The sequence below is a fragment of the Conger conger genome, chromosome 11, assembly GCF_963514075.1.
Source record: "Conger conger chromosome 11, fConCon1.1, whole genome shotgun sequence".
NCBI lineage: Eukaryota > Metazoa > Chordata > Actinopteri > Anguilliformes > Congridae > Conger > Conger conger.
In genome coordinates this window covers 20,519,492-20,542,014 of record NC_083770.1, presented here as the reverse complement: position 1 = coordinate 20,542,014, position 22,523 = coordinate 20,519,492, and the positions used below count along the sequence as shown (strand labels likewise).

At 42.5% G+C, this 22,523-nt stretch overlaps 2 protein-coding genes across 6 annotated transcripts in view; one reads left to right on the top strand and one right to left on the bottom strand.

The window, feature by feature from the left end:
* Positions 1–9,389, bottom strand: part of kank1a (KN motif and ankyrin repeat domains 1a) — a 58,732-nt gene extending 49,343 nt beyond the window's left edge. For 3 of the 4 annotated variants that reach the window (XM_061259594.1, XM_061259593.1, XM_061259596.1), the window contains exon 1: positions 8,619–8,879. The gene's annotated coding sequence lies outside the window, so the exon portion shown is untranslated. Of the gene's footprint in view, positions 1–8,618; positions 8,880–9,373 lie in introns of those variants that run through there. The other variant, XM_061259595.1, reaches the window with a different exon arrangement.
* LOC133140056 (fructose-1,6-bisphosphatase 1-like) lies at positions 8,753–21,927 on the top strand. Of its 2 annotated transcripts, XM_061259598.1 has the most exons (8): positions 8,753–8,936; positions 17,653–17,755; positions 18,005–18,167; positions 18,429–18,521; positions 18,654–18,794; positions 19,311–19,448; positions 20,013–20,132; positions 21,388–21,927. In XM_061259598.1, exons 1-8 carry the CDS (start codon positions 8,768–8,770, stop codon positions 21,574–21,576), a joined length of 1,116 nt encoding a protein of 371 aa, XP_061115582.1. In that variant the 5' UTR covers positions 8,753–8,767; the 3' UTR covers positions 21,577–21,927. The 2 variants fall into 2 exon arrangements, with proteins under 2 accessions (XP_061115582.1, XP_061115583.1); XM_061259599.1 differs by lacking the exons at positions 8,753–8,936; positions 17,653–17,755 and adding an exon at positions 15,590–15,884.
* Positions 21,928–22,523: the final 596 nt, after the last annotated feature.

Here is a 22,523-nt window from a genome sequence, read left to right as displayed (position 1 = left end):
CACACACACACACACACACACACACATTGCTGTATTGTCCTAATGACAAAATAACTTAAAAGAAAAATTGCCATGTGTGGAGGCAATAGATGGGGGGGAATACACTGATTGCGACTACGGTTTCTTGTGACTTAGTATTTTGACCGCAAATGTACCGCAAATGCACCTTTACATTGAAAACGGGTCTGAATGACCTATACTGGAGCTAACTGCAGTGGCGCTAGTGAGCACAGTCTCTCGGCATGACCAGGAAATGAGGTTAAAAAAAGAAGTGCGGTTTTAGCACTGACACAGGCATACCCTCCTGGGGTCAACGAGAACCGTACCTGATCTGTGCATATGAAAGGCCCACAAGCATCATTTTTGCGTTTTGGAGCTTTTCATAACATCAGAAAAAATTGGAATTTTGGTAGAAGTACGCATATCATATTATAGGGTCTAACTGCCATTTTTTGAAACCTAAATGTAAAACAGAGAGCAGACCACAGGTGGTGGAGGGCGAGGAGTTAGGGACTTTTCAAAAAACCTGTATCACTGCTCTTTCGGAAAAATGTGTGGCCGTTTTACATACTAAGACCAGGAAGAGAATGCTGATGCATGGGCTTAAACCATGGCCTTCTCTGTTTTTCCTCTTTTGCCGAAACATTGCCAAAAACATTCACCGCATCGTTAGGCTGAGATATCACCTATAATGCACATTAATGTATTTCATCAAGTTTGCCGGCAAAACTGATAAACAACTAGGCTCATTGCATACAAAGTTATGCAATAGGCCCAGCTGATGTGGAAGTGTCTAATTTATGTGAACAGTTGCAGTCTGTTTCTCGAAGAGCTTCGAGGCATTCATCGCGTTTGGTTTTCATTGGCTAGATTTACTTTCACAAGCCATCTCCTGCATTCAGCTTCATATTATTCAAAGCTGGAGGCTTTTCCATTCTTAGATCTGCTAAAAACCTACAGGCATTAAGTGCACTTCAACATCATTAGACTTCACAGGATAAGACAGTGTCATTTAATTGGTCGAGGGCAACTTCCAATGAAAATCCTGCTGTGAAAGGACAATTGTGCCTTTTCCCAAACTACGAAGTGTGTGCATTCAGACCATTGTTGCAGTTTTTTCAGGTTGTCTTTTTCATGCAATCAGCCCCAGTGAATACGCTCAATGATAACAGTGAAGAGATGAGGGTCTGCCAAGCTTATTTCGCACAGCTACAGAAAATCCAGGCCTAGGACCATGAACTTTAACCACAACTATAGCATAGTATCGTAGCGCATAGTACAGAAGTAACTAATTGGGCTCAGCGCTTGGCATTTCTCCGGCCCTATGCACACTTCACTCAATCAACAAGAGCCATCAAAACACTCAATTATAACAAGCCTAGTCAAGCAGCAGGCTGAAAACTTTCCCAGAGGGCATCTTTTCAGGGCAGAATTAAAGGGCGGTTTATTTTAGCAGCTCCTCACAGTGCACCGGATTGGCTAGGTCAGACTACCCACAATGCCTTCACTATCTCTCCTCCATGGGAATCGGACAGCTGTCCAAGGCTGAAGAGCACCTACTTCAACAGGACAATATCGAACTGCACCCCCACCGAACCCCCTCCTACCGCTGAAAAACAAGAGCCGTCAAATTAAAGTTCTACATTTGCACATGTAAACCCACTTTAGTTTTGTTAAAACAATACAAAGAATGTATCAAGCCTGAATGGGCATAGAGCTAAGCTTTAACTCGTTACTAACAATAAGTGGACAGAAGCAATCAAATGAGGAAAGCAAGTGACCAACTTACTTCATTCAATTTTCACCAGGTCAAAATATTTCACTTTGGTTTTTGACTTCATTCATACATTGCAGTTTTGTCAAATAAAAATGGAATGCGAGACCGTTGCTATAAGCTGAGAAGTGCACTTCAGGCACAACAGAAAAGCTGGTTTGAAAGCTTGCAGCAGCAGTTTAAAGAGAAAGTGACATGACTGAGAATAGTTCAGGGGCTGAAGTTTCATTTCAAATGATATTGCACATTTTCATTTCTTATGTTTATATATTTTGAATTTAGTTTTTCCATTTGTCATTTCTCCATTCTTTCTTGTGTTTGTTATTTTGATTTTCAAAAAAGGTTGCCACACTTATTGCAATTCCAAATATGAGTCGAGACTGACTTTTGAGACCGAGGTGGGTTTTTGGTCCCTCAAGCCCATTGAAATCTTTTTATGTGTTCTCTTTCAAGAGTCAGCTTCAAGGAGGAATGGGTTTTCACTTCCAATTCCCTTCCCAAGCTTGTACAAACAGTGGCTTTCATTCCACCCAACAAAGACTTTCATTTGTGGAAGAGTCATCGCGGCAAATGGTGTAGCAAATGGTGAACTTTCAAAGAGATGATAACAGAGCGAGAAGACGTCATGAGAGGTTCAAAATTCCCTCATAACACACGTCAAAAAATAAACTTCATTCATAACAGCTATGTCACAGCTGGTCAGAAGAACGCCGAGGAGGTAGTCTGTAATCAACCTAGGCGTCTTCATACAGATCAAACTATTGATTTTGGCCGTACGACTTCCCCTTTAAGCCTGAATTCACCCCACAATCAGTAGCTATACTGTAACATTTTGCCCTTCCCCAAGCATTGAGAAGTAACTGGGAAGGACTGGATTAAGTGGCTCTGGAACTGAAAGTGTTTAGTGGTTACAATTTCAAAAATGAACAGTGAACGGAATGATTGAACTTTCAAATGTTTGGTCTGTTGAAGAAAAGGCTCAACATGACAAAGAACAAACACATCTCTGTGGCTCTGTGGTGTGGGTGTTGCGGCTTGGGTAATCCCAGCCGGGGAGGGAGGGAGAGAGAGAGAGAGAGAGAGACTCGCTCTCCTTTATCGCCACACACCATGTGTGCACCAGCAACCGTCTGCAAGTTGAATCCTTTGAAGAGTAGGCTTTTTGGAATGTCATTTAATTTTTTCAAAATTCAAATCAGTGTTCCACAACTCCATTCTTTCCATTACCAGCAGTGACTGTGACATCAGCATGGGAATGTTCAGTTCACATATTTGCGACCTCACACCTTCGGCCATAGATTTGACCACATAGGCACTCAATCGCATACTGTAGAAAAGCACATGCAAAACAACTGGGCCCTAAAACCTATTCAAGGCCCTAGTGTTGGCATTTCAGGCTGCTAAGGGGACTGCCCCACCTTACATACAATCCTTGATCACTCCCTACTCCCCAGCTAGACCACTCCGGTCTGCCAGCTCTGGTCGCCTTATGGTTCCCTCTCTACGAGCACCTGGCGGTCGAGCTGTACGTTCACGCCTGTTTTCCGTTCTGGTTCCTCAGTGATGGAATGACTTGCCTACCACTGTCAGGACAGCAGAATCCCTCCCCCTATTTCGACGCAGACTAAAAACACACCTTTTCAAACTCTACCTTAGTCCTCCCCCCTGATTTCCCCCGCCCCCCTTTCTGATATCCCTATCCCTCTTGTCTAACCCCCCCCCAAAAAAAGGCACTTATGATGAAACCACACATTCCATTTTGAGACCACATGGAATCAGCAGATTTCAGAGAATTCAGCTGAAACCCATCAGTAAGAGGATGTTTCTACATAGATATGATGAAAAAGAGCATGGTAATTTTATCCAAAAAGGGACGGGGTGGGTATAGGTTTTTATTTGAGTCTTCACTCAAGACCTTGATAAGAATAATCGAGTGATTTAGTGCAGGGCTGGAACAAAAACCATCTAGTTTTACTTAAGTGTGGACAGCTTTTCATTTTGCTACTGAAAAAGAAAATGAGCAGGTGTTTTTAGTTTTATGAATTAAATCTTTAATCTCATAACAAATTTATGTCAGACACGACTATTCTTACTAAATCAGTCGGAATTTATCACTCATTTATCACTCAAAGGGGTGCATTGCATCCCTTAAGTTAAATCCTGATTTAACTTAAGTTAAATCCTGATTTAACTTAGGATAACATTAACATTAAATAACAAAAACATAAAAATGTAAACCACAAACTTCCATATGTCATTAAACAAGGATTCCATTTGAATAAATTGGTCAGCCAGCCATGCCATTTTACCCACACCAATCAATATCCAAAATGCTTAGGAAACTGCCCCAGGCACTGCACTTGACACAGTAAAATAAAGCTCTTAAAATCATTGTGAGGAAACCATTAAAGTGTCTCAGGAAACCATTAAAGTGTCTGAAACACAGCAGTGCCACACTTTACCTCAGGCATGCGTACACCACTGAAACCAGAGTCCTCCATTAAGGCTCTTATTGACATGAGTTACCTGACACCGAATGACAGATTTGGAAATTACAGCTACATTTTCATTCAGAGTACTAATTTGAGCATTTCCCCCTTGTTTAACAGGTCTTATGTGTAGCCACACAGTGAATACAGACAGAGAAAAGGACACAGGCTTGCCATGAATTGTGGAGCTTGTGTCTGCCACTTGAAATGGGGTTAGTAACCCGAGATGGCCACCGGGGTAAAGGCCAAAGCCAGGACAATGCGGCTTGGTTTCATTGGCTGTTACGGTCATCTGATTTCAAGCGTCTAACTAAGGCCCTCTGTGCAGATGTGAGTGAAAACCCTGTAACTGTGCAGAACAGGACAGCGACCCGATCGGTCAATACCCATTCAGCTCAGGTACTCGATTGGCTCTTAAAGCCAAACATAATGTCAATTGGCTGGGTTCATTCAATTCAGTCTTGAAGCAGGAATAGGAACGGCATAATATAAAATGTGGAGCAGAGAGCCTTGAACTTTTCCCCAAAATTGTATTTAGAAAAGAATACAATACGATAAAATTGTAAAATTTGAAGAAAATGATGTTATACTGACCGTTTGTAAAAATGTCGAATATCTGATATCTGTGCTTTCCCATGCTATGATTTGGAACAGAAGCTAGCTAAGTAGCAGTAATCACTACTATATAATCACTAAATAACATCCTAAACAGAAGGACACGCTTATCAGGTAGCTAATTTATGAAGTTGCATCAGTGTCAAAGCACTCATCTTACTTTTAAAAGATTTCTTTCGTTTTTCAGATTCTTCCAGTACTCTCAGTGGGAAGCAGACATGACTGGGGTGATACAGAGGCTCCCCAAAGCTAAGCCCAATCAGACTCATTTTAAATGTGTAAAGAAATCCAGGGTTTAACAAGGCTTTAAAGTTCTGCCAGGGCTTTGATCAGCAGATAATCGCTTTCCTGGTAAATCTTTGCAGGCCAGAGTGAACCAGGCTACCAGCCCATCACAGTGGGCTCACCTGACTGCTACAGTGGGAGCTAGTCTCTCTTACACCTCGAAGTAACCTCCCTCAGCCATCGTTGCTTAGACTTTTCAATCCCCTGTAGTCCCTGCACGTTTACTTTAGTCTCGAACTAGCCTATTAACTGTGAACATCGCTGTCCAGCTAGGAATTCAACTGAAAACAAGAGTGAGATGTTGCCCCCACTTCACATAATCTCTCACTATCCTTGGCATGTCACCATCCCACCCAACCCTACTGCCAAATTCCCCTTTCTACATCTCATTACAATAATGCAGTACACTTCATTTTCCTTCCAAACAAAAGCTGCAATTGTGCTACGCTCACATTAATGCAGGCACTACACAAGGCCCATATCATACACGAGGCTGAACAATGTCCTACGCTGCGCTAAGCTAACAGGACCGTGTTTGCCTTCCTCAGTGTGACCGCTCGGCAAAGCTACACGTGACCACTACACAAATAGGATCTTCATTCGGTCTCGAATGACACACCCACTGACGAGAGAATTCCGCGTTCATTGTTGCGGTTCGGAGAGGCAGAGGGAGGCCCGTCCCCTGGAGTTCACAGGAACAGCCCATCCATTAAAGGGCTGCCAGGGCATTCCACACCAAAAGGTGATCCCCAGATTTTTTGCAGTGTCCTGCTTTCTCCACATAGTTATCACCGTTAAATAATGTACTGTGAGATCGCCCCCGTCTGTCTCATTTTTGTGCTATTGGCTGTGGGAAATCTGTGACCACACCAACTGACCTGAAAGGAAATCACTTGCTTTATGTTTTTCAGGAACGAACCAACAAATCAGTTCACTTCATAAGCTCAGTCGCAGTCAAGCATCGCATTGGCAGCAGTGTCCCCCTGGACCTGTTAAACAGACCTGATATTCAGATCACCATGTTCTAGGTTTCAAAATCTAACCACACAGTTTGCTGAGCACAGCCTTTGTTAAACTTTGAAGTAAATCGGACATAGAAAAAGCAGTCGGTTAAATTTCTCCACCCCTATATTAATTTGTCAAGTTTATGGTGAGTGTATTATTCTAATCCCACTTTTATTTCCAAACCACTGAAGTAATACGCTCACAGACCAACCTTGGCCCAAGCTTTTGCTCTTCTAATTTAGAAGAAATTTCACTTGTAGCATTTTTGTTTCATAACCACTCAGAGCCGAGCCAGAGAGTCTCTCCCGGCGTTTCTCACACTGAAAAGGACGGGTCTCCCCTGTGCTGGGGGGGATTATGAGACCCCAGCGATGGCCAGGGCAGATTAGATGAGTAAACAGTGCTAACCGAGCAGCAAAGTGGAAGTAATTTCCCCTAAACTAACACGGGCCGGGGCGGCCATTTTACAACGTGGCCCCTTTCGATGCAGACTGGGCTTTGATCACCACGCACCGAAATTCACAGCCAGGCGTAAATTTCGGGGACACGACCATATGTGCACAAGGGCCGTACGTAAACGTGTGCATACAACCCCCCCTCAGAATGTGTGCAGTTGAGTCCGCATAACCAGTGTGTCCAACGCAAAATAAGAAATAGCCCACAAAAAAAGAAAGTTCTAGGCCCAGACAGACACAATAAGGGCTGTGGCCTTCAAGGCCTCAGCTCGGTAATCCTCACCTACCTTTTGGTCTGGGGGCCTAAGTGCGTAAAGAGCACTAAAGCCCCACCCACACACCATACAGCCATTTGCTGAGGGGCTGTGGCGGGAATGGCGCACTGGGGAATTATAGACTGGTGAGAAAGGCAGACCTGATTACACTGAAATGATGAAAAGAGGACTTAAATGCCAAAAATGGGGCCAAGCAGAGCCTCACTCTTTGATATGGCCTCCTCCCATTATTACACTATCAAAGGCCAGCATATGATTAGAGATGAAAACAGCCTCTTTGTGCCACTGGGAAACTCTCCAGATTCAGAACGGCCTCAGAGGAGAACATTGTACGACTGACACCCTGCTGACGACCCAACTTTGCAATCCCCTACCCCGACTACTGTCATGACTTGAGTTGAGCCCTCTCAGGTTGGAAAGAAAGCTGTGGGAAAACTCTGTATAGTACTCGGACTAGTAATTCTGTATTATTCCTTAATATTATATTCCCGTTATATCCGTTTCTTTAAAAAAATATTCTGATATAGCGCATTAAAAAAAAAATCTCTCAGGTCTCTTTCAGATCTTTGAGAAACACACAGGGCATCACAGACTGAGCTGAAGATATCCGTTAAATGTTTAGATTGCGTCAGTCAGTCAACCATGGAACACAGAACATGCTACTGAACTCACATTCACAGAAACTTGTAACTTTCCAGGGAAAGTCATGGTGACAGTGGAGACGTTTTGAATATGATTATATTGCTATATTACCCAAGTTACTCCCTTTCATCAAAGAGAGCATTTGATTTCATCAAAAATCAAATGCAGTGCATTCAATTGAAGAAAAGTACACAAAATGTGTGGCAAATGGCCCTGATTTGTGATCCTCAACACGATTGAAAGCCAGACGCTCTGTACTTAACCTGTCATTATTACTTTCGCATGTTTGTCATGTTCTACCGCTATAATGCTCTCCTGATGGCCACTGGTAAAAAATAAAATAATGTACCAATCATACATAAATGGTATCAACTGTCCACAGAGAATTAGGCTAAAGGAACAGCAAGCAAGGATATTAACCCAAAATACTTTTATCTAGCAGTGCGTACACGCACATAAATTGCACTTAGGAAAGTCTGAAGTGAATACAACCAAGGGTATAAGGGGGGCTTTCAATGACATGATACATACACAAACTTCATCAGCAAATGAACGAGAAAAAAAACATAATAAAATAGGCTGGGCAACGCTATCGGAGCGAAATAGGTTACTTTCCTTTTCATTCCATTCTTCAATTTAACGGGGGTTTTTACAACACAATTCAAGTTTCAACTAAATTATCGTTAAAAACACATTAGAGTGAGATACATGTTCACTCGCTATATAGCCTACAGAAAAAACAGGTGTACTCAAACTCTACCGACGCGACCCATTCATTTCCACAACTAACTATCGACAAATTGTCAAACAGTCAAATCGGTTAGTACCTAGGATAGCCTTCGCGGCAAAATAACTGTTTTAAGAGCCTACACAGGTTCACAGCAAACTTGAAATAGTTGACTTTGAAGGTAAGCACAGCTGTAAACCTTAAGAACACGTTCTGTTGCAGATTATTTGAATTTGCTTTTGCCCTCTAATGTTTCAATCAACCAAACAGGTACGTCTCGGGTAAAATGTAATTTAGTTACACGGTTAGCGAACGTTTAAAGAGAGCCCATTGAATGATTTAGCGACTCACCTCGTTTTGATGAAATGCACAGCGCAGATGCCTCAATTGTTTACCACGATGCGGATGTTTTTCATTTGAACGAGAAATACCACTTTCCAAAGCGAGCTAGTTAGTAAACTTTCTAGCCTTTTTTCCACTGTTGAACGGCACACTAAACAATGATCACCCACACGACGGATTCCCGTAACCTATCTTTCGTTCACTCTTCTCTTTGTAGTTCGTGTGTCCGCCACCAGCTTGCTTCACTTGGTGCTCATGCGCACAAACTGAGCCCTACGACTGATATTCCACTCCGCGGTCTGACGTCCCAACAGGACACCGCGACAGGTAGGCTATCCAAAGGTGTCTAACATTATGAGATTCCACAAGAACAGCCAGTCCAGTTCTTAATCCACAAAGCACAATAATGTGTTATTATACGCAATAATATATTATTTGCAATTCGCTATTATAGTAAAGGTGTAGGTATAAGGGCGGAAACTTTTGAATAAAAAGAAGAGGTCACACATTAACTTGCAGGATGGTTCCATTTTACGCATTTCATGAAATTTAATTGAAAGTATCAAAAATGTTGAACTTTAATTATTGAGTCATGTTACTTGAAAAAATCAAAATGTTGCCTACTTGATATGTTTTTTGTAAATGCACTACATAGGCTATAGTGCCTACCTATCTCTCTCGAGTGAATAAACATAGACTACACTGTAGTCTTCGTTCAAAAGAAGTCTGCCTCTAGTATTTCAGCCTACAATGCAAGCACATACCTGAAAGGAATTGTGAATAGTCTTGTTTCGTGTTTCTCCAAATCGCCATTTAATTACGTAATTGAGAGAACGCCAATTTATAAATATATTCGATTTGGGACGCGTTACAAATCGCTTCTTTCAGCCTAAACTTACTGAAAGGGCCCCTTCAACAATAGGGAAGGAACCCCTTCCACAATTACTGCGATTTAAAAGCATTTGGTCAGAAAGTGCTCGCCTCGTGAAGCTTGCGTTACCTGGCTAATAAACCCCTTTCAGTACTGCTTTCCACTTGAATGTCTTTTTTAGGAATTTATTTTACAAGGATTTTCCACCTGCACGTGCAGCCTAGTCCACTACCTGCTTCAGCTTTCGTGGAAACAGAAAAGCGACTTCACGGATAGCGTATATGGTACTATAAATATTTGTTTGTTTGTCGTAATTTAAAGTATCGGCTGTCAATAGAATTCTATGCTAAAGTAATAAAATAGCCTATCTAATTATTTTAATAATGTGAGACTTCAACTCCATAATCATTCTTGAGACTTGTCGTGTGTGTGGCACCAACTTTGCCATATTGACATGTTGATTTTATTGTGAAATGTTTATTAATTCTGTTTGAGAATCATAAACGGGTCTTGTGCAGTGTGCTTTAAACCACACACAATGCACATGAGTTACCTCAGCTCTCAGACTTCGCTTCCCCTTCTCACTGTGGAATTCTTTTATGAACAGACGATGATTGCAGGGCACCTGATTTAATTTTGGGGATTAACAACCCTGCTCAATAGAAGGCTCATTCAGGGAAAGATCATATCGGCAGCTCGGTTAATGTGCCAAGATCGCTGACTGTCTGCATAGCTTCATTCACGCACCTAACTGAGCGAGCGCCGTCGCAGGCTAATCCACCAGGACTCTCAAGCCAGGAGGGTTTTGTCGTACCTTTAGTTTGTTAGTTCACTGAAAAAAAGAGAGAATTTGCTGACACGACCTCTGTTCGCATCAACACTTTTACATTAGTTTATTTGTTTGACATTTGTTACATTTATCATACACAGTGGATATTCTGAATTGATTTCTTAACTAGGGTGAATTCATGTAATTTGGGAAACTTCTTTGCAAATTCTTCCCTCACCACCAATCTGGGGGCAGACTCAGAAACCGCGTCCCAAATTACCTGAATTCACCCTTCATATTTTTTTTATTTTAATTTTAATATGAAGGAAATCAAAAGCAATGCATTAATCCAAACACATTAGAATTACCACATATCTATATACCCCAGCACTTAATATATTTAATTTTCATAACAGTACTTTCCTTGTCCTTCGTTGATGTTGATATTAGAGTGTGGTCCCGAAATCGCTAAATCTAAATGAATATAACAGTGACATCTTCTGGTCAGTATGAGGAAATTCATTTTTACTCTGCGCCCTTAACTTCCCTAGGTGAACAGCGTACTTGCCTACTATTGAGTATACAGTTTGCTTGCCTATTCAATAGTTCTTTCAAAAACATTTTTTTAAAATAGGCCGTTGTAATATATCCATCCATTCTGATTGGAATACCCCCAGTAACAGCTACATTTATAGAACTTCAAAATAACTGTTTCTGTATTCAAACATTAATACTCATTAATACTCATATCCTGTAGGATTATTTCAGATTAGTAAATGCTCTGCTCATTCATATTTTGGTAAATTACGTTTCTCCTATAGATTGTGACCCTATCTCACTTTATTGCCAATGGCTTTTGTTCCATTTGTAGTTGTTCAGTAATCTATTAATCTTGTATTATTTTATCTTGAAACTGAACTTTGGTCATGGAAAGCTTCCATGTATGGATATGAAGAAATCCACAGATGGAATATACAGTGGTGTGAAAAAGTGTTTGGCCCCTTCCTGATTTCTTATTTTTTTGCATGTTTGTCACACTTAAATGTTTCAGATCATCAAACAAATGTAAATATTAGTCAAAGACAACACAAGTAAACACAAAATGCAGTTTTTAAATGAAGGTTTTTATTATTAAGGGAGAAAAAAAATCCAAACCTGTGTGAAAAAGTGATTGACCCCCCTGTTAAAACATAATTTAACTGTGGTTTATCAAACCTGAGTTCAATTTCTCTAGACACACCCAGGCCTGATTACTGCCACACCTGTTCTCAATCAAGAAATCACTTAAATAGGACCTGCCTGACAAAGTGAAGTAGACCAAATGATCCTCAAAAGCTAGACATCATGCCGAGATCTAAAGAAATTCAGGAACAAATGAGAAAGAAAGTAATTGAGATCTATCAGTCTGGAAAAGGTTGTAAAGCCATTTCTAAAGCTTTGGTACTCCAGCGAACCACAGTGAGAGCCATTATCCACAAATGGCGAAAACATGGAACAGTGGTGAACCTTCCCAGGAGTAGCCGGCCGAAAATTACCCCAAGAGCGCAGCGACGACTCATCCAAAAGGTCACAAAAGACCCCACAACAACATCCAAAGAACAGGCCTCACTTGCCTCAGTTAAGGTCAGTGTTCATGACTCCACCATAAGAAAGAGACTGGGCAAAAATGGCCTTCATGGCAGAGTTCCAAGATGAAAACCACTGCTGAGCAAAAAGAACATTAAGGCTCGTCTCAATTTTGCCAGAAAACATCTTGATGTTCCCCAAGACTTTTGGGAAAATACTCTGTGGTCTGACGAGACAAAAGTTGAACCTTTTGGAAGGTGTGTGTCCCATTACATGTGGCGTAAAAGTAACACCGCATTTCAGAAAAAGAACATCATACCAACAGTAAAATATGGTGGTGGTAGTGTGGTGGTCTGGGGCTGTTTTGCTGCTTCAGGACCTGGAAGACTTGCTGTGATAAATGGAAACATGAATTCTGCTGTCTACCAAAAAATCCTGAAGGGGAATGTCTGGCCATCTGTTCGTGACCTCAAGCTGAAACGAACTTGGGTTCTGCAGCAGGACAATGATCCAAAACACACCAGCAAGTCCACCTCTGAATGGCTGAAGAAAAACAAAATGAAGACTTTGGAGTGGCCTAGTCGAAGTCCTGACCTGAATCCTATTGAGATGCTGTGGCATGACCTTAAAAAGGCCGTTCATGCTCGAAAACCCTCCAATGTGGCTGAATTACAACAATTCTGCAAAGATGAGTGGGCCAAAATTCCTCCACAGCGCTGTAAGAGACTCATTGCAAGTTATCGCAAATGCTTGATTGCAGTTGTTGCTGCTAAGGGTGGCCCAACCAGGTTTAGGGGGCATTCACTTTTTCACACAGGGCCATGTAGGTTTGGATTTTTTTTTCTCCCTTAATAATAAAAACCTTCATTTAAAAACTGCATTTTGTTTACTTGTGTTGTCTTTGACTAATATTTAAATTTGTTTGATCTGAAACATTTAAGTGTGACAAACATGCAAAAAAATAAGAAATCAGGAAGGGGGCAAACACTTTTTCACACTACTGTAAATAAGTAATAAATATTAAAAAATAATAAAGAGAAAATTACTTTAAATTGTCACATCATTGTATATGGTTACATTTACATTTAGTCCTATGCTCCATGTAGTTTTTACAATACTTTATTTTAATTAATTAGTAAGAAATAACCTGATATTTTCACTTACTGCTGATATTTTCAGAGTTTTAAATCAAGTGAAAAGCAATATAAAATACATTATCATTATATAACATTTTTACATTTACATTTTAGTCATTTGGCAGACGCTTTTAATCCAAAGCGACTTACAAGTGCATAGGTTCTACCATAAGTCAGAGCATCACATCCAGAAACTAGCAAAATACACAGGAAATGCTGTTCTAAACATAGTTGTCATCAGAAGTGAATTTTTTATTGTATGTTTTTTTTTTTTTGTTTTTTTTTTTGGGGGGTGGTTAGACAAGGATAGGGATATCAGAAAGGAGGGGCAGGGGAAATCAGGAGGGAGGACTAAGGTAGAGTTTGAAAAGGTGGGTTTTGAGTCTGCGTCGAAATAGGGGGAGGGATTCTGCTGTTCTGACAGTGGTAGGCAAGTCATTCCACCACTGAGGAACCAGAACGGAAAACAGGCGTGAACGTGCAGCTCGACCGCCAGGTGCACGTAGAGAGGGAACTGTAAGGCGACCAGAGCTGGCAGACCGGAGTGGTCTAGCTGGGGAGTAGGGAGTGATCAGGGATTGTATGTAAGGTGGGGCAGTCCCCTTAGCAGCCTGAAATGCCAACACTAGGGCCTTGAAACGGATGCGTGCGGCAATAGGAAGCCAGTGGAGGCCAATGAGAAGCGGGGTGACATGAGCCGACCTGGGCTGACTGGTGATCAGCATTCTGGACCAGCTGGAGGGGCTTGATGGCACATGCTGGGAGACCGGCTAAGAGGGAGTTGCAGTAATCCAGGCGGGAAATGACGAGCGCCTGGACTAGGAGCTGGGTGGCTTTTTCAGTCAGGAGATGACGGATACGGCGTATATTATACAGAAAGAACCTGCAGGTTCTGGCAGTGGAGGATACTTGTGGAGCCAGGGTGAGGCAGTTATCAAGAGTCACCCCAAGATTCTTTGCCGTACGGGAGGAGGAAACTACAAAGTCCTCAACAGTCAATGAGAGGTCGATTGATGGAGAGGACTTAGCAGGGATGTAGAGAAGCTCAGTTTTGGCAAGATTGAGCTTCAGGTGATGGGAAGTCATCCACGCAGAGATATCAGCCAAGCAGGCAGAGATCCGTGTGGTGATTTGGGTGTCGGGGGGGAAGGAAATGAAGAGTTGGGTGTCATCAGCGTAGGAATGATAAGAAAAGCCGTGAGAAGAGATAACAGAGCCAAGAGACATGGTGTATAGCGAGAAAAGGAGAGGCCCAAGAACCGAGCCCTGCGGGACTCCAGTTCGTAGGGGTTGAGGGTCGGAGACTGCGCCCCTCCAAGTCACCTGGTAGGAGCGACCAGAGAGGTAGGAGGAAAACCAAGCGAGTGCAGAACCTGTGACACCCATCCCAGACAGCGATGAGAGCAGAATCTCATGGTTGACTGTATCGAAGGCGGCTGACAGGTCGAGGAAGATGAGAACAGAGGAGAGGGATTTTGCTTTAGCAAAGTGGAGTGCCTCAGTGACCGCGAGCAGGGCGGTTTCAGTGGAGTGGCCACTCTTGAAGCCAGACTGGTTGGGGTCATGGAGATTGTTCTGGAGAAGATAAGTGGACAGTTGGGAGCAGACCGCCCGTTCCAGAGTTTTAGCGAGAAAGGGAAGAAGAGAGACAGGCCGGTAGTTGTTCAGGGCAGAGGGGTCAAGAGTAGGTTTTTTGAGCAGGGGAGTGACTCTGGCCCTCTTCAGGGAAGAGGGCATGGTGCCGGAAGAGAGGGAGGTGTTGATTAGAGAGGAGAGAAAAGGGAGAATGTCATCAGATATAGATTGTAGGAGGGGAGAGGGGATGGGGTCAAGAGGACAGGTGGTTGGGCGGTGGGAAGTAAGGAGTTTCAGTGTGTCGGCGTCACTAACTGACAGCAAAGCCATACCACCACCTTATGAGAGCAGACCTGGCCATCACTGTGCACTCAGTAAATCAGTGGTAAACCAGGATACGGTTCTATAACAACAACAATATTCAGTGTTCAGATAATTTGTTTCAGTTGCATCCCATATTCTCTTTAGTTAGTTGCATGCTATTGGTACAGGGGCAGTGATCGGTGTGGGGCAGTCTCTCTTGGGGTTGGTGTTGGAGGTGTCTATCCAGGTATCAGTGTTGGGGCAGTCTCTCCGGGTAAATATGTGAATTGTCCTGCCTAATGGCTTTTGCCAAATAAATGTATAATACATTTCCCTATAGTCATTCTGATTTTGTTCTCACAAATAAACAGTTCTTCAGAGTGTGAAGGTTTATAAAATAATGAATAAAATATCTGTTTATATTCCTGTGTTCGTTTAACAGCCCACCTATCCGTATGCCAGATGTTTTATGGTCAGTAGGCTAGCCTACAGAAAGCAGTCAATGGCATGTGACATCACTAATACTGGCGCTATTGTACACCACACTACTCTGCATTCCCGAGTCAGCCGTCTAGCTAATTTAGAAGTTCGCTAACGGTCCTTAATGACAACTATGAATTAGGCTTTTATTCATTCCCAAAATACTTTCCTTAGACTCTTCCTTGTGTTGATTGTCCTCTTGAAAAAAAAAACCGCTCGACAAACACCAGTATATAATGTGTTGCCACACCTCTGTGTGTATTATTTCTGTTGGGATTGGTTCAGCTCCATTCACTCCCCTTTTGCAAACTATTTCCGTGTTCGAGTCCTGCTGGTGGTGACTTTTCTGCATACTGAAAAGAACTTGGAACTGCATACAGAATCAGCGCCGATCCCATCACCAAGATGTCAGACAGAGGTGCATTCGATACCGATGTCGTTACCTTAACCAGATTTGTGTTGGAGGAAGGCAGGAAGGCGAAAGGCACGGGAGAACTGACCACCCTGCTCAACGCTATGTGCACAGCCATCAAAGCAATCTCCACTGCCGTCAGAAAAGCTGGAATTGCCAATCTGTAAGTTTCTCAGATGCAAGTGCAACTGCATGCATGCGCCTGGCTACCGTTAAACTAATGTTACTGCTTAAACGGACGAAAACACTGCTCCGGTGTAAAACCTGCATCACGTTTTCAAGGCTGAATAAAGTATCCTGCTTAGCCTACGAGGTGGCTTAGTATAATTAGCTAGCCAACATATTGTTATAGTATTAATAGGGTGCCCTAGGTCATATTCAGGATGAATGGTATCGCACAATATTATAAATGTCAATCACCATTTATGGACGAAAGCTTTAAAAAGTTGTCTAGTTTCACAGTCCTTTCACAGTATAGCTAGCTAGCTAGCCATTCTCGGTAAGCTAAAGTTACCGTCTGTGCAGACAATGAGTGGCACAACGTGGAAAGGGGTGTGTAGTCTGAACCACTTTCTCCTTTATCATGCCGTTAGAGTCCCTTGACCTCATTCACCAGTCCTATTGCAAATACGTGTCTGGCCCTTAGACTGTAAAAGGTCTGGGCCTGTTGTGAACTGAAGTGCTTAGTACTAGAACTGTCAAATTTCACTAGCAAAGATAGATGTTCGAGATCACGACGGACGACTGTTTGTAAGACTTCGCTCTAATCATGCTCTGGTCCACAGAACTGTTTAGCCTCATGACATATGCTGCATTCCTGATGTGCTTACACATCCGATGTTGTGACCCATCGAGAACAAGTTAACTTCTTTGCTCATGTTGCTCTACGTTCTTGCATTTGAAATGGCCACTGGAAGACTACCCATTATAAACTGCAGTAATGTATCTGCAGTGCATTTACTAGCTACTCATAACCTTGTAGGATATCAAAATGCATCACTATGTAGAACGCTATTTACGGTCTTGCCGTTTGTTAATGTTCAAATGACAGAAAGACATTTGCTCAAATGGTCTTGTGCAACTTGCAGAACTTCGATAGGGTGTGTGTTAGTAGTACTTTGCAGTCTAGAATATGCAGCCGCATTTTCAGTAGTTATGTAATCACGCGGTCAATTCTGTATTGCACTTCTGTAAGCTGGAATTGGTGGTGCCATACATTGTAAATCTATTTGCACAAGGAAAACGTGTGTTTATAATTTACATTTACATTTTTTGTCAAGCAGATGCTTTTAATCCAAAGCGACTGACAAGTGGATAGATTCTTCCTCAGGTTAAAAGCATCAAATCCATAACTAGTAAAACACACATTTTCCGTAATATTGCATTGAGTGAAATTCATGTGTTTTTGCCTCTATTTTGTTCATCCTTTCAAAATAAGGATACAAGCATAGTTGCTGTACCTTTAAACAAACAAAAACTTGTGCATCATCCCCGTCCGGCACACACACACACACACACACACCCTTCAAATGAAACCTGCCCCACTGCATCACAGACCATTGGATTTCATTTCTTCTGGTAAATATCACAAGGCAAACAGTCACTGAATATTTTCACTTTAGTTAACCAGCTTAACCACTGCAGTACCAAGAAGTGCACTTCCTCTTTCTCCATCAATTTGTCAATTTGTCATGTCATCTGCCAACTACAGGCTGAATCTCCCACACACCGCAATGTCTGTACTTTGTGCATTTAAAAGAAAAAAACGACACTTTGTTATTTTTATTAGGATTTTGAATATTTGGGTCTTTCTTTGCGTAGGCCCATTGTATTACTGTAGCCATATTTGGTTGCTCATTCGTAAGGCCAGAATCGCACCGGGAGCAGAGAATACAGGTAATCGTGCTGTGTGGCATCTGCTTGCTTTGTAGACTTCGCAAAGAACAACTCCATCTCCGCTCCAGATCATGGCTTGTCTAAATGCTATAATCCAGGAGCATGGGCATTGAAGAGAAGTGAATGTTGCACAGACACGTATGTTCCACTCCTGGGCCCTGTTGCACAAAGCAGGATTACTCTGTTAGCTGGATAACTGCAGTGAGTTAAACCCAGACCCTGCCAAATATGGAACATCGTGGACTGAAGGAGTAAAAAAAAAGTGCTGTTCCGGGTTTGACTACGTGCAGATATCCAGCTAAACGAGTAATCCTGCTTTATAGAACAGACCTCTGTTGTAAAATAAGCCCAAGACATTCTGTTTGCTAATGTGCCCCCTTCTGGCAGCTATGGTATTGCAGGGAGCACCAATGTGACTGGAGATCAGGTGAAAAAGCTGGATGTGCTCTCTAACGACCTGGTGATGAACATGATCAAGTCCTCCTTCACGTCCTGCGTGCTGGTGTCTGAGGAGGATGAGGAGGCCATTATTGTTGAGCCTGACAGACGGGTGGGTGTGCGGGTCGATTTTAGACGGCCCGAGCAGGACTGTGTGTGAAGGGTTTCCTCTAGGTTAATTTTCAAACCCCTTTGATTTAATGCCACAATATGACCTTTGACCTTTCATAAGTGATTGAAAACTATGAAGGCAATTCTCATTAGACATACTTGTAATGATAATGTTTTGATCAATGTTTTGGATTAATTTATATATTTATTTATCTATCTATCTATATCTTCAGGTTTAAAAGCATTTTCTGTTATATCTCAGGGTAAATACGTGGTCTGCTTTGATCCTCTGGATGGCTCTTCGAACATCGACTGCCTTGCCTCAATTGGATCCATCTTTGCCATCTATAGAAAGGTAAACCCTTTAGGAGATCTTGTGTTTTTGATAATGAATAGTGTATGGATAAATGCCTATTTCCCTGACCATGAATAAGGTTAGATAATGGATGGATAGATAATTGCTAGTTAATTTATGTTGTTTCTCTAGACGACTGATGATGAGCCCAGTGAGAAGGACGCACTGCAGCCAGGCAGAGATATCGTTGCCGCCGGTTACGCTCTCTATGGCAGCGCCACCATGTTGGTCCTCTCCACGGGCCAGGGGGTCAACTGCTTCATGCTGGACCCTGTGAGTCTGCTCTGGATGATCCTAACGGTCATGAGACACAGCCATGATTACATCCACTCCTACACCTTCAACCTGTAGAGTTTCCAGCTTAAGAAATCTACCAATTCACACTGCTTCTTTACTCCAATATATCGCCCTGCAGACCTGGGTCAAACGCGTAATTGTTTTCTGTGCTTTACTGAGCTTGTCTGGTGTATTGGAACCTATAAAATACTCTCAAAAACTGTGAATGCCACCTGGTCCTTTTTGGTCACCCTTCAGAGACACTGGTAGCAGTTTGCGATGTGAGTATGATATTAGTGTTTAACCTTGTGTTGTGTATAGTTTGAATAGCCTTATCGCGGACTAATTCACCGGTTAACAAAAATGGAGCATATGGCTGTGCTGACCTTAAGCCATCTGTTGGATAATGTCTACAGAACATGCCTTATGATTTCTTGTTGAATGAATGTACAGAACTGTGTATATTTGCATATTGTGCGTATGTGTGTACATGTCAGTGGTTTCCCCTCTCAGGCGATTGGCGAGTTCATCCTGGTGGAGCGGGACGTGAAGATTAAGAAGAAGGGGAAGATCTACAGTCTAAATGAAGGCTATGCCCAGTACTTTGACCCCGCCATCACTGAGTATGTGCAGAAGAAGAAGTTCCCTGAGGTATGGTGGCATTAACGTGAAGTACAGGGCAGTGAAGAGCGCAATAAAAACACACAGCCGTTAAACTGTCACAATGTGAAATTTCATGTCATGGATTACTCCAGTCTTGATTCAGCCAGTGTATTTCCGAAGGTCTTTGTGTTCATAAATAGTATTTACTACCATAAAAATAACCACTCTATATGTTCTCTCTGAAATTGAGCCCCTCATTCGGGCACTATTTTTACACTTTATGCTTTTAGGATTCAAGGTTTCAAGTTTTACTATTCCAGAGGCTAAAGTCTGCCCTGTGTACTGTAAATGATACGCAGAACAGAAAGTGGAGTGAATATATCCATTGGTGTAGTTAGCCAGTGTCTTTAACCCTTATGGACTAAGATGCCCAATAGAAAACCCATAGAAAGGCCTAGGAATCACAGTGCATTCCAACAGTCACGTGATCAAATGGTCATATGATCAAATACAACACTGGCAAGGGAGATGTAACGCACAGGTCACATCAGTCTGTTATGCCCGTAAGGGGTGAAAGTGACTAGCTTGTGTGCCCTTTCTCCTGGTGTTTAGGATGGCAGCGCCCCCTATGGGGCACGGTATGTGGGCTCCATGGTAGCAGATGTACACCGGACCCTGGTGTATGGGGGCATCTTTCTGTACCCGGCCAATGTGAAGAGCCCCAAAGGAAAGGCAAGTACAAGAGCATCTAAAACCGCATGACTTACACAGAGACACATGTACATTTACGCTCAGTTTCACAGACACTGATTAAGTCTAGTCTAATTTCGTCAACTAATTTCAACACAAAACTAATTTTAGTCCAGGGCTAAGATTAATCTGTGTCTGTGAATCTGGTCCTTAATGCATTACTGTATGTTTATTGTGCCGAATATATACAAGCGTGGGCATTTTTCTATCTGTCTCTATTGAGCTGTGTAGTTAATTGAATGTTCCCTTTTCTGTTGTCAGCAGTTTGATAGATCTTAAGCCTGTGTGATTAGTTGATAACATTATCTTTTGATTTGATCTTTGACCTTTAATTCATGGTATGCAGTGCCAAAGTCTGTCGCAAGCAATTTGGATTTATTGCCTCTACAGATTTAATGGCAGTAGTAATGGCACCCTGAACTATACATTTTGTAAGAAGGTTAAAATGTTACACAAAATGCATACATTTAGAAAATGATAACCTGGCGAAATAGAAATGCTCTGCCGGAAAGCAACTGCTCAATAGTGAAGATGCCATTTAATGCCTGCCATTACTTCACTTATATTTAGTTGCTAAACTGGGAAGGCATCCTTCTGTCGCTTTGGAGCAGGACGTGTTGCACTTACTGCTGTGTCTGTTTATAGCCGTGACTCCAGATACCCCAGCCCCACCCCTCTACAGAAGGGGAAGCGGGGTTTGGCACAGTTAGACCTTCTTGGGCTGACCTGTTTAATTTTGTTATTGATGCAATATTACACAAGAAGCAGTGACTTATTGTGACTGCTGCTGCTGGTCTATGGTACACAACCTTGAGCCTTGAGCCTGCACCCCAGCACCTCCTGCTCCTGTAGTATGACAGTTATACAACTGTTCTACCAACACATTTATAAAAAAGAACTTTTAAAAAAACAATACAGCAACACCGATTCAAACCTTTTTATCGTTTAATGACAGAATGGAGCACTTCTCAAGTGTTCTCACAAGTTTCTGATATCTGATCCAATTAATCAATCAAGCGTAAAACATACATGGCACAGAGGCCTCGTGTTAGGAGTGACTTATTGTGAGATAATGGCACTCCTTGGAATGCCTCAAGCAATCACAACACGAGGTCAAAACTAACTGTCGTGTAATGATCTACAGTTCATTGCTACGCCTGCAGCGATAGCCAATCCCTGTGAAATGAAATGCGACCTGAGTCTGTGATGAGTCCTGACTGTTACCCCCCCCCCCCAGCTGAGGCTGCTGTACGAGTGCAACCCCATGGCCTTCATCATTGAGCAGGCGGGGGGGATGGCCACCACAGGGGCAGGCAACGTGCTGGACATCCAGCCCGTGTCCATCCACCAGAGGGTGCCCGTGGTGCTGGGCTCCCCCGACGACGTGCAGGAGTACCTCTCCATCGTCCAGAAGCACGCCAAGTGAGCGCGCCGGCGCCCCCGCCTGGACTGGAGGCCAAAGACCAGGAGCAGCGCCGGACCAAAGTGGCTCACCAGGGGGGTGTCTGCAGTTTCGCTCGTGATGAAATGGTTGGCATTCTGTCGCAGCTGCGTTGGTATTTGAAGTGTGACTCTGTCAGTAATTTGTTCTCTGGGAAGTTGCTTGATTTTTGTAATTCCAGTTTTTGTAAAGCACAAGTATTGTAAATGTGACAATCAAAATGTGCCAAAAAAGACCAAATGTGACCCGTGTGCCTTACGTGTGTGTGTTCTTGACAAACAATGTGCCTTGTGTTTTCTTGAAGGACCTTTTCAAATTAAAACTGATCTGCAGAAACCTGTGCAGCTGCTTTCTTTTTTTTGGGCCAATCTGCCAGGCGGGTTTCTTTACAGGGCCATAGTTACAGAGTCACTGAGTGTGAACTACGATTATATCAACTGTCTCAGTACTTGAAATGATTCAGATTTCAGCAGAGGGCAGAGGGATAGCCATGGTGCTATATCGAGGAAGAGCAACCTTTATGCTAAAGGTCAAGTGAACTGTCTGGCACAATGACATTTGAGGCAGGCAGACCTCTTTTAAAACGACATGGTTTAGGTTCTTGTGTACCTTAAATTTTCAGTCTGGTCCTTAGACTTAATTTACTCTAAGAAAAAAAGAAATTCTGACAACCTGTGGAGACAAAATTGAGATTTGGTTATGGAATGTAAGTTATTTTTATTGGCTGGAAACTGCATGGAACAAAAGGGTCAATGGGTTTTCTGTCACCATAAATTACACTGGGGGATGTATGGTGTATCTCCTGTCCCACCCACCCCACAGCTCATAGTAACCTTCTTCCTTCAGGGTCTATAAGGAGTAACATGCCTAATGTCAATGCAATTGTCAAAGGATAGAATTAAAGAATTGACAATACCGGCAATGGTGGTAAA

What these genes read in the sequence shown, in the direction of transcription:
- LOC133140056 (XM_061259598.1), top strand. Translation starts at nt 8,768, where the DNA reads ATGATCACCCACACGACGGATTCCCGTAACCTATCTTTCGTTCACTCT. An exon ending in ACTGCTTCATGCTGGACCCT is followed by an intron (nt 18,795 to 19,310) that starts GTGAGTCTGCTC and finishes TTCCCCTCTCAG; the next exon opens with GCGATTGGCGAGTTCATCCT. An exon ending in TGAAGAGCCCCAAAGGAAAG is followed by an intron (nt 20,133 to 21,387) that starts GCAAGTACAAGA and finishes CCCCCCCCCCAG; the next exon opens with CTGAGGCTGCTGTACGAGTG.